Genomic DNA, 14,152 nt, shown 5'->3' with positions numbered 1-14,152 from the left:
AAGTGCTTTACAGAAACCCAACCAAGACCCAAAAAAGCAACTGCCAGCACAGTGGCAAGGGGGAAAAAATACTAGACGGAATTAACCCGGAAAGGAACCAGATTCAGAGGGGGAGTCCCATCCTCTGGTTGTACCGGGTAGAAGTTGAGAGTACAAACAGATGCTTACCACGTTGTGATGTGGAGGGTAGTCAAACGTGTACTCCTTGCCAAGCAGCTCGTTGTATTTGTAGTTCTGGTTCTTGCTAATATCATAAGCCCCGTACCAATCATAGTCCAGAACCTACAACCACAAACACACATTAGGACAATGGTCAAAAACCTTACACCTCCTCTCTGTATGGTATGAACTTGCTTTCAAATCCTTTCAAGAAGAACAATTCATCATCATCCATTGTGACAGGTGTCCCTGGAACCGTTTCTAGGGCTTAAGTGCCTTGGCCAAGGGCACAACAGCAGGAGACAGATCAAGGATTTCAGACCAGCAACCAAATGCGTGTTTCTTACTGGGGCAGCACCGTCCTGGTTGAACCATCCTGGTCTCTCCCAACCATGTCTCTCCTGGAACACGCAGCCCTGCTCCGTCAGAACCTAGAGAAACAGTGACACAACTATTAGCATTACAATTAGCCTTCACACACTAATAACAGACAGAAGGGGTAAATCAGACACGTCACAGGGGCTACAACATTTTCTCACCACCAAATATGGTAGTCAGAGGAGGAAGTCCAGTCAAGGGTAGTGGGAGAGGATGGAGCTAGGTGAAACTAGGCCGACAAAGCAAATTCTCTCATCGAAGAAACATCTGATCTCAATACATTTTGTCGGTTCCCAAAACTACAATATGTTACGAACACGACATTTTAGAGGCGAGACGCTTTGCCAAAGTTGTAAAAAATTGCCCACGTGTCTGAGACGCATGTGGCAGGATCTACAGACAATCGCGGACTGACTACAAAGGGAAAACCAGCCACGTCGCGGACACCGACGTCTTCAAACATAGAACGTGGGGAATGGTCAGAGGCGATCTAAAGAACACTAATGTCATATGGTGTGTTATTTTGTGATGTCATTAAAAATGTTATAAAGGAAATACTGTAATACTGTAAGATAATGGTTTTACATAACGTACATAACATAAAGTCACACCCCTGAGTGAGGTCAGAGAGCGTGTCAGCCTGACGGAACCGCCCTTTTGAACAAACTGTATAAAATGATGGTTTAAGAATTAACATATCAGACCAGAGAGATGTAGAGCTGCAAGTCAGGTTTAAAGTGGTTTGAACTCTGAATGTCAACACGAGGTAGAGACGATAAAGTCACCTACCGGACAATCACTGGTACGGCTGAATAGCTGTCATAAGTAAAGTATCTAGAAAAGTTCATTTAAGTGTGATCATTCTACTACTCTTTTCAAACCATTGTATTCCGCTACTCTCATCACCCCACTGGGAACCATCGACATGGCTGGCTAGCCTATCTTCAAATAAGCATCTTCAAGAGTGAATGGAAGTAGAATAAACTCTATTTCTGTTCAGGACTACACAACAAGTCACCGGATGACTGCAGAGGAGAAAAACAGAGAAACACCTTTTGGACAATAAGTGCCTTACAAGCGTGCCGCGAAAATGCCCAACCCCCTTTCCAAGGCGGCCCGGTTCGGAGAGATACACAGTAAACCAAGGCATTTTCATATAAATCCATTCATGTTTTCTTACTCCAAGCGGGCGGCGGTTCATGTGCAAAGTACAAGTGAGAGTAGTTTCTAAATGTACCAACGTTAAGTGTCTGTCGCTCTCTGTCTTTTGTAACAAGCAGCCATATTGTTGTCAGTTCACTAGGGACCTGCTTCTAATGTATTAAATGTGTAAGTTTATCCTGTGTTACCATTTAGTTGGCTAGTAAATAAATAATTAAACCAATTTATGTAGTACTGAATCATAAGGCTTGCGTTTTTGCAGATGCAAGGAGATTACAACTGTTCAGAATGATATGATACAAGGTTATGATTAATAAGTTCACTGTTTATAGATGTAATAAGTAAAGACCTTTAGTTTAATTTGGGAGATGGTAACTCTAAACAACCACTCTCGTGGTGCCCCAATCCCTAATGAGTTAATTGTTATATGATTAATTTAAGTTGGGTAACAATTAAACATAGTTGATTAGATATATAACAGTCAAATTAATGTTAAAGTAAAGTGACGACATAGGGGAATCAAAAACAAAATTGGGCCTTACTGTTGAATGCAGTCTACATGAATTGTATGGCATAATGAAATTATACTTAAAAATAAGGATCTCAGATGCAAAAATATTTAATTTACCACAGTTTCGACAGGCAAGCTGTCTTCATCAGGGTACCATAATGAAATTATACACCAAAGAGCAGTGGGCAGGATTGTCGTTGAGTGTGTGTTTGCTTTCGACCCAGATAGAAGGGAAAGATTGTCAGGTATACAACATCGGAGTCAAAGGGTCAGAGTGTGTAGGGTGAATTTTGACATTTCCAGAACTAGGACATAAGGGCCAGCCGATTAAGGAAATTTTAGAAAATATATTTGTTTGGTCAAAGCAAAGTACTATCTCTCCGTCTCTCGCACTTCGGGAGAGAATAGACGTGGCGAATATTTCTTCATGTTACCGTGAATTCCAGTAACCTTGCTAGCAAGAAACGCCGACTGGGTTGAACGTGAGACGCCGTTAGTAAACCCCCGTTCCCGAATTGAAGGGGACCATTTTTGTGCTTGAAGTGAACATTCTTGTACAAGAACAGCTATCTTTGCATTAGAGGCTAACAAAGAGAGAAGCCATTATTTTTTTACAGCGGAAACCCCACCTTGGGAGATGGAATCCTGTGTGAGTTCAACTTTCAGGGGTAAGTGACCTCTTGTGGTGAAGAATCTGCAGCAATTTTGGGAATTATACTTTTTTTTCGATTAAACAACTGACTTGCCTAGTTAAATAAAAAAGGAACTTACTTCTTGAGAATACAGGGGGTGCTGTTTTCGCATTAGCATAATTTCCTCTACAGATTAAACTGCCTCTTGTTCAATTATTGCTCTTACTATATGCATATAATTAATACCATTGGATAGAAAAGAATCTATAGTTTCTAAAACCGTTTCAATTTTGTCTCTGAGTGAAACATAAGTCATTTGACAGCACTTTCCCTGAGCAAGAAGAAGATTGCAAGATGTGTATGCTCGCTTCAATGCTCTGCCTATATATGGTCACGCCACCTATGACCCGAAACACACTTCATTCGTCTTCCTCTGGGTGTCAAGAAGACGTCAGAGGAGAAATTTTTTGTTTATCTTGTACTGACGTGAAATAAGACCTATTTCTTTAGCGTGACCGACAACTTCCGGTTCTCTGAAACGCGCGTTTTAGAGGTGCAATTGTCTTTTGTTATGCTGCCGTTACGGATGAAAACTATCTCCGTCTCGAAGTTTGTTTGATACATGTGACCATATCATCTTAATGTATGTTTTTTCAATATAGTTTAATCAGATTATTTGAATTTTTTCGGGAGTTTTGCCGTGTTCCGTTCTGTGAGTTTTTTAACTTTGGACAGAACCGTGCCAGTCGACCAGTACCTATGCTAAATGAAGAGGGAAAGTTGCCATTGTGAATGGATTGAACGACTCATCAGGACTAAGGACACCTTGATCAACATTCTGATGAAAGATCAGCAATAGTAAGACCCAATTTACGATGTTATTTCATATATCTGTCGTGCATGTGAACTGGTCGGGCGCGCCCAGCTGGTTCTGGATGGCGTGGCTATGCTAATTTAGCGCTACATTTTGTTTTCGCTATAAAACATTTAATAAATCTGAAATATTGTTTGGATTCACCAGATGTTGGGCTTTCAATATCTGTACGCTGTGTATTTTTTCTAAAATGTTTTAAGACAAGTAATTAGTTATATGACATTGGTCTCTGTAATTGTTCTGGCTGCATCAGCACTATTTCAGATTGCAGCTGCAATGTAGAACTGTGATTTATACCTGAAAAATGCACATTTAAAAAAAAAAAACTATGCTATACCATAAATATGTTATCAGACTGTCATCTTATGAATTTGTTTCTTGGTTAGTGGCTATATATATTTTCATTTAGTCGAATTAGTGATAGCTACTGACGCAGGAAAAAACTGTTGGAGTAAAAAAATGGTGTCTTTTGCTAACGTGTTTAGCTAATAGATTTACATATTGTGTCTTCCCTGTAAAACATTTTAAAAATCTGAAATGGTGACTTGATTCACAAGATCTGTATCTTTCATTAGGTGTCTTGGACTTGTGATTTAATGATATTTAGATGCTACTATTTAAATGTGACGCTATGCTAGCGATGCTAATCAGTGTGGGGGGGGTGGGGGGTGCTCCCGGATCCGGGTTTCAGAAGTAGTAGAGGTTAAATTGCCAAACAAACACTTCTACCGGGTTGATATTCAGATAAGGACCAAATTAATTTGTTCCAACCAATGAGACATTTTTTTTTTACTTTTCCACCTTAACCTAGAAACAGCAACGCTTTCAGGTTAATTCAAGTTTAGTTTCCAGATAGCCTATAGAGGTATGATTAATCATTAATATTGCTAAATCAATTACATTTGCAAATTCATTGAAGTCCAACTCCCACATTACTGATCCAATATTGATAATTCATGAATGTCTATAAATTCTTTAAAATCGTTTTTTTGCAGCTTCCAACGACTCAAAACCCAAACTTTACAAAATATAATAATAGTGAGCAAGCTGTCAGAGGTTGCCCCCATTCCCCCGCAAATTAGTGAACCCTCACGACATGGAAAGATTGATCGCTGACCACAGCAGCGATATAATCCAAAACTATACCAAAGGGCTTAGAATGTTAGATCACAATGCAATAAGAAAAAAACAGCAGAAATTGCAACAAACACCCTCCAAAATAAACCATCAAATGCAGGCCTTGTAAAGGTTCTCTCCAGTTTAGACCTGAAGTATGGCCGCCAGCAGAGATTGACATTGGTCCAGTACTGCAGTGCACAGCAAAAGCATGAGCAAGAAACGGTTTAAATGAATGGACAGGTGTAGAGAACCAGGAAACTAATGACAAAAGCAAATATATGTGGTATCCAAGGAGGTCTACCCCGGGGGATGGTAATAGAGGGGAGGTACATGAGGCGACGTTGGCTCCCTCTGCTGGGAATACGGGAGCTGGGCACCCCGACACGGACAGCTCTAAGTGGAGGTAATTAGAGAAAGTGCTTTGTGAAGAATATGACCAGAAAACAAAACTCAAGAGGCCATACCTCAAAACAGTCGTGGAGGACTGCTTAACCTGTGATGCGCTAATTGAGTCGGGCTCAACAATATTGCTCATCTCTCAAACACTGTTCAATGATTTCAAAAGGGCTGTGAACTCGGCTAAACGTTGGTTAAGAACTAATGTATCTTTAATTTGCTGTCCAACCTGCATTTTTTAGTCAAGTTTATGAATAGTTATTGATTAGATTAGGTGCCTCTCCCAAGATTTCTCCCGACATTTTGTTTGCAGCTTGGCTACTATTCTCATTGTATAACCACGATTTGTGCCGCTAAATATGCACATTTTCGAACAAACAATATATGTATTGTGTAATATGATGTTATAGGACTGGAATCTGAAGAAGTTTGAGAAGGTTAGTGAAAAATGTAATATCTTTTGCTGGTTTATTCGCTATCGCTAACGTGCATGACTCAATGCTGCTGTGTGGTTGGCTATTGTAGTAAGCTAATATAATGCTAAAATGTGTTTTCGCTGTAAAACACAAAAAATCTGAAATATTGGCTGGATTCACAAGATCTTTGTCTTTCATTTGCTGTATGCTGTGTATTTTTCATAAATGTTTTATGATGAGTATTTAGGTCATTCACGTTGCTCTCTGTAGTTAATCTAGTTACTTTGGTGAGAGTTGTGATGGTGGCTGCAGTGTAAAACTATGATTTATACCTGAAATATTCACATTTTTCGAACAAAACATATGCTATACAATAAATATGTTATCAGACTGTCATCTGGTGAAGTTGTTTCTTGGTTAGTGACTATTTATATCTTTATTAGGTCGAATTTGTGATAGCTACCTTTGCAGTAAAAAAATGGTGAAAAAAAAAAGTTGTGTCTTTTGCTATCATGGTTAGCTAATAGAAATACATAGTGTCTTCCCTGTAAAACATTTTAAAAATCAGAAATGATGGCTGGATTCACAAGATGTGTATCTTTCATCTGGTGTCTTGGACTTGTGATTTCATGATATTTAGATGCTAGTATTTACTTGTGGCGCTATGCTAGGCTATGCTAGTCAGCTTTTTTACTGATGAAGGTGCTCCCGGATCCAGGATTGGGACCAACTAGAAGTTAATAGGTTACCGTCCGGTTGAAATATTATCGATTATGTATGTTGAAAACAACCTGAGGATTGATTATAAAAAACGTTTGACATGTTTCTACGAACATTACGGATACTTTTTGGAATTTGTCTGCCTTTCAGGAACGGAACGAGGCTGTAGTTTTCTGAACATAACGCGCAACCCAAATGGCGTTTTTTTGTTATAAAACTAATATTTATAGAACAAAAATAACATTTATTGCATAACTGGGAGTCTCGTGAGTGCAAACATCTGAAGATTATCAAAGGTAAGCAATTAATTTTATTGCTTTTCTGACTTTCGTGACCAAGCTAATATAAGGCTAACTGTTCTAGCATTGACTGATACACTCACAAACGCTTGGATTGCTTTCGCTGTAAAGCATATTTTCAAAATCTGACACGATAGGTGGATTAACAACAACCTAAGCTGTGTTTTGGTATATTTCACTTGTGATTCCATGATAAATATTTTTAGGATTATTTTTTAATTTGGCGCTCTGCAATTCAGTGGTTGTTTAGGAAAATGATCCCGGTAACGGGATATGTAGCGTCAAGAATTTAAATAAAAGAGAGAAAGAAAATGTCGAGCTACCACTCTCGCGCACAGGAACTAATCAAAGAACACCTGACTCGTTTTGAAAAATTTCACTCATTTTTCAAAATAAAAGCCTGAAACTATGTCTAAAGCCTGGTCACAGCCTAAGGAAGCAATTGGAAAAGGAATCTGGTTGATACGCCTTTAAATGGAAGAGGAGCAAGCAACAGAACAGGGAGAAAAAAAACAAAAAACACGTCCGGGTTGGATTTCCTCAGTTTTGTTATACTCACAGACAATATTTTGACAGTTTGAGACTTTGGAGTGTTTTCTATCCTAATCTGTAAATTATATGCATATTCTACGATCTGGGCCTGAGAAAGTCAGTTTACGTTGGGAACGTTATTAAAAAAATTATTAAAAAAATTCTGGCCCCTAGCGTCAAGAAGTAAAAAATTTAAATAAATAAAAACTGAAAGATGCGACACTAAACTTGAGGTTTCACTCAGACTACCTCGCCTCTCACAATGCGACCCATGTTGAATCTACACTTCCAAAACCTATCGCTCGTTCACCCTGTGTATGTTACCAGCCTCAAAACTGAACCACTGCTACTCGGAGCAAACTTGATGGATTGTTTGGTCCCACACTGATGGATTGGAAAAACAACCAATTGTGGTCACAAGTAACCATGCCGTCTCCACTGACCATACTGTCTCCTAACGCTGGCTGCAACACAGTCATCCACAAGGAATATCTGTCGACAGGACTCCTTGGGAAACAGACGTTTCGACACCTCTTGGTGCAGAATCTGACTCAAGCAGATATTACGATATCTCGTCACATTCAATCAGCAAACCGGAGACTATTCTTTTCATGATTTCAAGCCAGCATTCTCCGTGAGTGAGCAACTTCACTCCTTCTTCGAGTCATGCGATACTGTAGCTAAGATGAACTTCTCTTGTCCTTCAGACACTTCCGCAAGCACCGCGGCCGTCTCAGGAAACAAAGCATCAACGTTCAGAGTGGACTCTGCTTCCGATGATATATTTTCCGCTTTGAGGGGGGACTGAAACCCCTTACAATAAAACTAGTCCTGCCACAGACCCGGCGACTCCGACTGGTGAAACACTGTGTAATATCGCTGAAAGACATCCTCGTCTCAGTTCGCAGGTACTGGAACGGTCGCCACACACGGACGCTGTGGTGAATGGCAGACCACAACAGGCAGACGACACCAGGAGATTTGGTTGAAAGGTTATAGCCAATCTACTAACAATGCGGCTGCTGACAACCCGTACAAAGGGTCCAACCTTTTCGTTTGAGCCTCAAACACCAACCGCTGGTTGCGCTGGGGGGGGGGGGGGGGATCCCAAGACACAAAGGGGGGGAATAGTTGCTCAGACCCATGATGAGCCTTTCGAGTTTAATTCGGGAGATGGTAACTCTAAACAACCGCTATCATGGTGCCCCAATTCCTAATGAGTAAATTGTTACAGGATTAATCTAAAATGGGGTATCAATTAAACATAGTCAGTTGATTAGATAAACAACAGTCATCAGATTCAAGTTAAAAGCAAAGTCACGACGCCATCAGGCATTATCATAACTTGTATTGTAAAGTTCCTATTAACATTAAATACCATAGTGTCACCGTCTTTATTATTGAACAATTACCATAATCGTTACTTTTCTTCGGTCAATAATGGACTCCAATTTTTTAAGTGCCTAGAAATGAGTAATCTCTCTCTCAACAGTTATAACCCTGGTTGCTAGGCGATCCCCCTCGTTCTGAGATTCTGAAGGAAGGCTCTCTTGGCCAGGAGCGGAGAGGTGGGCAGTCTGAGTCACAGGCTGCTGTCTTTCTCAACCAGAAAACATGCATTTTCCTGCTTTTATAATGATAATAATGCTGCCGTATCAGAATTATACTGAACAAAAATATTAAAAACGCAACATACAACAATTCCAAAGATGTTACTGAGTTACAGATCATATAAAAAGGAAATCAGTCAATTAAAATAAATTCATTAAATCAAATTTTTATTTGTCACATGCTCCAAATACAACCGGTGTAGACCTTACAGTAAAATGCTTACTTACAAGCCCTTAACTATGCTGTTAAGAAAAATAAGTGGTAAGTAAAAGATAGATAAGTAAAAATATATATTTAAATAATTAAAGAGCAGCAGTAAAATAACAATAGCGAGGCCATATAAAGGGGGGTACCGGTACAGAGTCAATGTGCGGGGACACTGGTTAGTCGAGGTAATATGTACATGTAGGTGGAGTTATTAAAAGTGACTATGCATAGATAATAAAACAGCAGCAGCAGTGTAAAAAAAGAGGGGAGGGAGATGCAAATAGTCTGGGTAAATATTTGATTAGCTGTTCAGGAGTCTTACGGCTTGGGGGTAAGAAGCTGTTAAGTCTTTAGTACATAGACTTGGCACTCCGGTACCGCTTGTGTGTTAGAGAGAGCAGTCTATGACTAGGGTGGCTGGAGTCTGACCATTTTTAGGGTCTTCCTCTGACACCGCCTGGTATAGAGGTCCTGGATGGCAGGAAGCTTGGCCCCAGTGATGTACTGGGCCATTCCCACTACCCTCTGTAGTGCCTTGCGGTCGGAGGCCGAGCAGTTGCTATACTAGGCGGTGATGCAACAAGTCAGGACGCTCTCGATGGTGCAGCTGTATGACTTTGAGGATCTGACGACATACGCCAAATCTTTTCAGTCTCCTGAGGGGGAATAGGCTTTGTCGTGCCCTCTTCACGACCGTGCTTGGACCATGTTAGTTTGTTGGTGATGTGGACACCAAGTAACTTGAAGCTCTCAACCTGCTCCACAACAGCCCCGCCGATGAGAATAGGGGCGTGCTCGTACCTCATTTTCCTGTAGTCCACAATCATCTCCTTTGTCTTGATCACGTTGAGGGAGAAGTTGTTGTTCTGGCACCACACGGCCAGGTCTCTGACCTCCTCTCTATAGGCTGTCTCATCGTTGTTGGTGATCAGGCCTACCACTGTTGTGTCATCGGCAACCTTAATGATGGTGTTGGACTCGTGCCTGGCCATGCAGTCATGAGTGAACAGGGAATACAGGAGGGAACTGAGCACTCACCGCTGAGGGGCCCGTGATGAGGATCAGCGTGCCGGATGTGTCGTTACCTACCCTTACCACCTGGAGACGGCCCGTCAGGAAGTCCAGGATCCAATTGCAGAGGGAGGGTAGAAGCTTAGTGATGGGCTTTGTGGGCACTATGGTGTTGAACGCTGAGCTGTAGTCAATTAATTGCCTTCTCACATAAGTGTTCCTTTTGTCAAGCTGGGAAAGGGCAGTGGAGAGTGCAATAGAGATGACATAATCTGTGGCCCTAATCTATGAATTTCACATGGTTGGGCCAGGCCCAGCCAATCAGTATGAGTTTCTCCCAACAAAAGGGCTTTATTACACACAGAAATACTCCTCAGTTTCATCAGCTTTCCAGGTGGCTGGTCTCAGACGATGACACAGGTGAAGAAGCCAGATGTGGAGGTCCTGGGCTGGCGTGGTTACACGTTGTCTGCGGATGTGAGGCCGGTTGCACGTATTGCCAAATTCTTTACGACGACGTCGAGGCAGCTTATGGTAGAGAAATTAACATTCAATTCTCTGGCAACAGCTCTGGTGGACATTCCTGCAGTCAACATGCCAATTTGCAAGCTCCCTCAAAACTTGAGACATCTGTGGCATTGCGTTGTGTGACAAAACTGCACATTTTAGAGTGGCCCTATTGTCCCCAGCACAGGGTGCACCTGTGTAATGACCATGCTATTTGATCAGCTTCATGACACACAGGTCAGGTGGATGGATTATCATCTCGGCAAAGGAGAAATACTCACTAACAGGGATGTAAACAACATTTGAGAGAAATAAGCTTTTTGTGCGTATGGAACATTTCTGGGACCTTGTATTTCAGCTCATGAAACATGGGGCCAACACTTTACATGCTGTGTTGATATTTTTGTTCAGTACATAGTTCCAAAAATAATAGCAGCTGTTTTGATTGCTGTTGCCATGCCAATGGAGCCCTTCCATTAGTTTGAGTTGGGAGCTCAGTTAGCTGAGGGCAGCATTGATTTAATCCAATATTATCTTTTTACTGCAGACGGATAAACCGTCAGCTGGAACAGATAAAACCTTTGTTAGTGTGCGTGTGTTTTGAACCTTGAGTGTGTTGTGATGAGCACAGAACAGCACAAACAAATTGAAAAAAAAGAGAACGCAATACATTGATGCGCCTACTTCGGTTCATACGAAGTATTCGTAGCATGTGACTGAAGCTCAATCGATCAAGACTCACGCGCACGGCACAACACACAGCACCGTTGATCAACAGGTCACAACACTCAGAGAGAGAAGCTTTATTTCTGATAAGACTGAGATATAATATTAGAGGTTAAGTGTCTCGTTAGGAGCCATCTTAGCAGGGATCGCACCTGTAATAAACGAGCAGCTAGCAGCTTTATTGCTAACTATCTAATTCAACAGACCATTACAGAGTGGGATGATCTGCTCACTAGATTAACGGAGAGAGGAGAGGGCTGGCTGCCAGTTAGAGGTATTTCTGGAACACTTAAGCAGTGCATCGTCTCTTTATTCAGTAGCTTAGCAACAAGTCCTACACACGCACACTCACTTACCTCAGGCACACAATTACACGATTGAGTTGAATGTGTTGTCGATCATGATCTATAATTTTTATTTTATTTAAATTTTTTTAAATCGAGTGTCACTTTCTTCAAATGACATGGCGAGAGGTTTTAAATAATTCCACCATCTGTTAATGATGTACTGTAATTGTCTCAAAGGGCTGAGATGTCACTATGAGAAAATATGGTAACTCATTTATTGTATGCAGTGGTTGTAGAGTATGGCTTCACGGCTCACTCGCAGAGTAAAACACAGAGACAGGAGTGCACACACACACAGACCACTACACCCCCCCCCCCCACCCGCAACACAAAAGCAAGCACACAATTTCCATTTGTTCTGTCGTCACATTACTCTGTCAATTAGCCAAATCGCACGGTGAGGTGAGAGAGGCTAATAGAATAAAACAACCAGAGGCACCTTTCTCCTCCTCTCCTCCTGAGGAATCTCTCTCCTTTATCTCCATCACTTGAATTAAATCCAGACGACTGTCTGTCTATTATTATGTGTTAACATTGGTTAGCCTCCCAGCCAGACAGAGGCTTTAGTAGAGAGAGGGGTAGAGAGAGAGAGAGAGAGAGGGGTAGAGAGAGAGTGGTAGAGAGAGAGAGATGTAGACAGAGAGAGAGACTGTTCTACAAAGTTATTGAAAGTGGTGTAGGGGGTAAAACATATGACATAATTAAATCAATGTATACTGGCAATACGTGCAGCATTAAAATTGGTAAGAAAAGAACAGAATTCTTTAACCAGGGGCGGGGCCTTCGCCAGGGTTGCAATCTGAGACCTGCACTCTTCAATATTTACATTAACAAATTGGCCACTATTCTAGATAAATCCTCAGCCCCTGGTGTTAGTCTCCACAATTCAGAAGTTAAATGTCCACTCTTCGCAGATGACCTATGCCTGCTGTCACCCACAGCACATGTCCTACAGCAGAGCCTGGAGCTGATAGTGCAGTACTGCCATACCTGGGCCCTGGCAGTAAACCCCAAAAATACTAAAATAATGATTTTCCAGAGAAGATCCAGATCAGGGAATTAGACCAAAGTTCTCAATTGGTACAAAATATATAGAGTACTGTACACACTACAATTACTAAGCTCAACTGGACACCTTAATGAGGCAGTGAATGAACTGAGAGAGAAAGCACGCTGGGCATTCTACGTCATTAAAAAGATAATTCAAATTGAAATACCTATTAAAATTTGGCTAAAACTAATTGAATATGTCATTGAACCAATTACACTTTATGGCAGCGAGGTGTGGGGTCCACTTGCAAAACAAGATTTCATCAAATGGGACAAACACCCCATTGAAACCCTGCATGCAGAGTTCTGTAAGATTATCCTACATGTCCAGAGGAAAACTACAAACAATGCATGCAGGGCAGAATTAGGCCAATATCCACTAATAATAAAAACTCAAAAAAGAGCAATTAAGTTTTGGAAACATCTCAAATACAGAGACCCCCTCTCATATCATTACCACGCCCTGCAATGCCAAGAGCTGAGCAAAGAAAAGAGTCCCCTCATCCAGCTGGTCCTGGGGCTGAGTTCACAAACCTGTTCTACTAACACACTGGAGCCTCAGGACCAGAACATCCAATCAGAATACACCAAATTACAACACCGTCAAAACAAAACTACATTGCTTTTGGGAAACACAAGCACAAAGCAAAATGCAGTGCTATCTGGCCCTAAATCGACAGTACACTGTGGCTAAATATTTGACCATGGTTACTGATCAAAACATTGACAAAGTACAGGCTCAGTGAGCACAGCCTTGCCATTGAGAAGGGTAGACACAGGACAACCTGGCTCCCTGTAGAGGAAAGGCTGTGCAACCACTGCACCACAGCAGAACCTGAGACGGAGCTGCATTTCCTGACAAAATGTCAAAAATATAAAACAATTAGAGAGTGTCATTTCCCCAAATGTGAAACCCTTATTCAAGGTTTCAAAGACCACTCTGATGAGGATAGGCTACCCGTCCTGTTGGGGGAGGAGGCAGAGAACTGTGGGTTGGCAGCGCACTACATTGCTGCCTGCCATAAGTTGAGGGACAGTGTCTGACAGACCAATCAACCTGCACATGTCCTCTACTGTATGCTTGTTATTGTTGAATGTATGGTTAATTTGACACTTGGTTATTGTTGTTACTGTTGTCCCGTTGACAATTTTGATTCTCATTTTTATATTGTAAAAATCCAAAATAAGCTTTGGCAATATGTACATTGTTACGTCATGCCAATAAAGCAAATTGAGAGAGAGGTGTAGAGAGAGAGAGAGGTGTAGAGAGAGAGAGAGGTGTAGAGAGAGAGAGAGGTGTAGAGAGAGAGGTGTAGAGAGAGAGAGAGAGAGGTGTAGAGAAAGAGGTGTAGAGAGAGAGAGAGGGGTAGAGAGAGAGAGAGAGGGGTGTAGAGAGAGAGAGAGAGGGGTGTAGAGAGAGAGAGAGAGGGGTGTAGAGAGAGAGAGAGAGGGGTGTAGAGAGAGAGAGAGGTGTATAGAGAGAGAGAGGTGTAGAGA

The 14,152-nt window shown here is 41.5% G+C and overlaps 1 protein-coding gene across 2 annotated transcripts in view; it reads right to left on the bottom strand.

Moving 5' to 3' along the window:
- The window catches only part of sardh (sarcosine dehydrogenase), a 96,332-nt gene that overhangs the window by 35,486 nt on the left and 46,694 nt on the right, over positions 1-14,152 (bottom strand). For both annotated transcript variants that reach the window (XM_055875118.1, XM_055875119.1), the window contains exons 13-14: positions 507-590; positions 169-282 (exon numbers count right to left, since the gene is read on the bottom strand). In XM_055875118.1, the coding sequence (XP_055731093.1) occupies positions 169-282; positions 507-590 (198 nt within the window). The remainder of the gene's footprint in view (positions 1-168; positions 283-506; positions 591-14,152) is intronic.

Source organism: Salvelinus fontinalis, chromosome 21, assembly GCF_029448725.1.
Source record: "Salvelinus fontinalis isolate EN_2023a chromosome 21, ASM2944872v1, whole genome shotgun sequence".
NCBI lineage: Eukaryota > Metazoa > Chordata > Actinopteri > Salmoniformes > Salmonidae > Salvelinus > Salvelinus fontinalis.
This window is presented reverse-complemented; position numbering and strand designations above follow the sequence as displayed.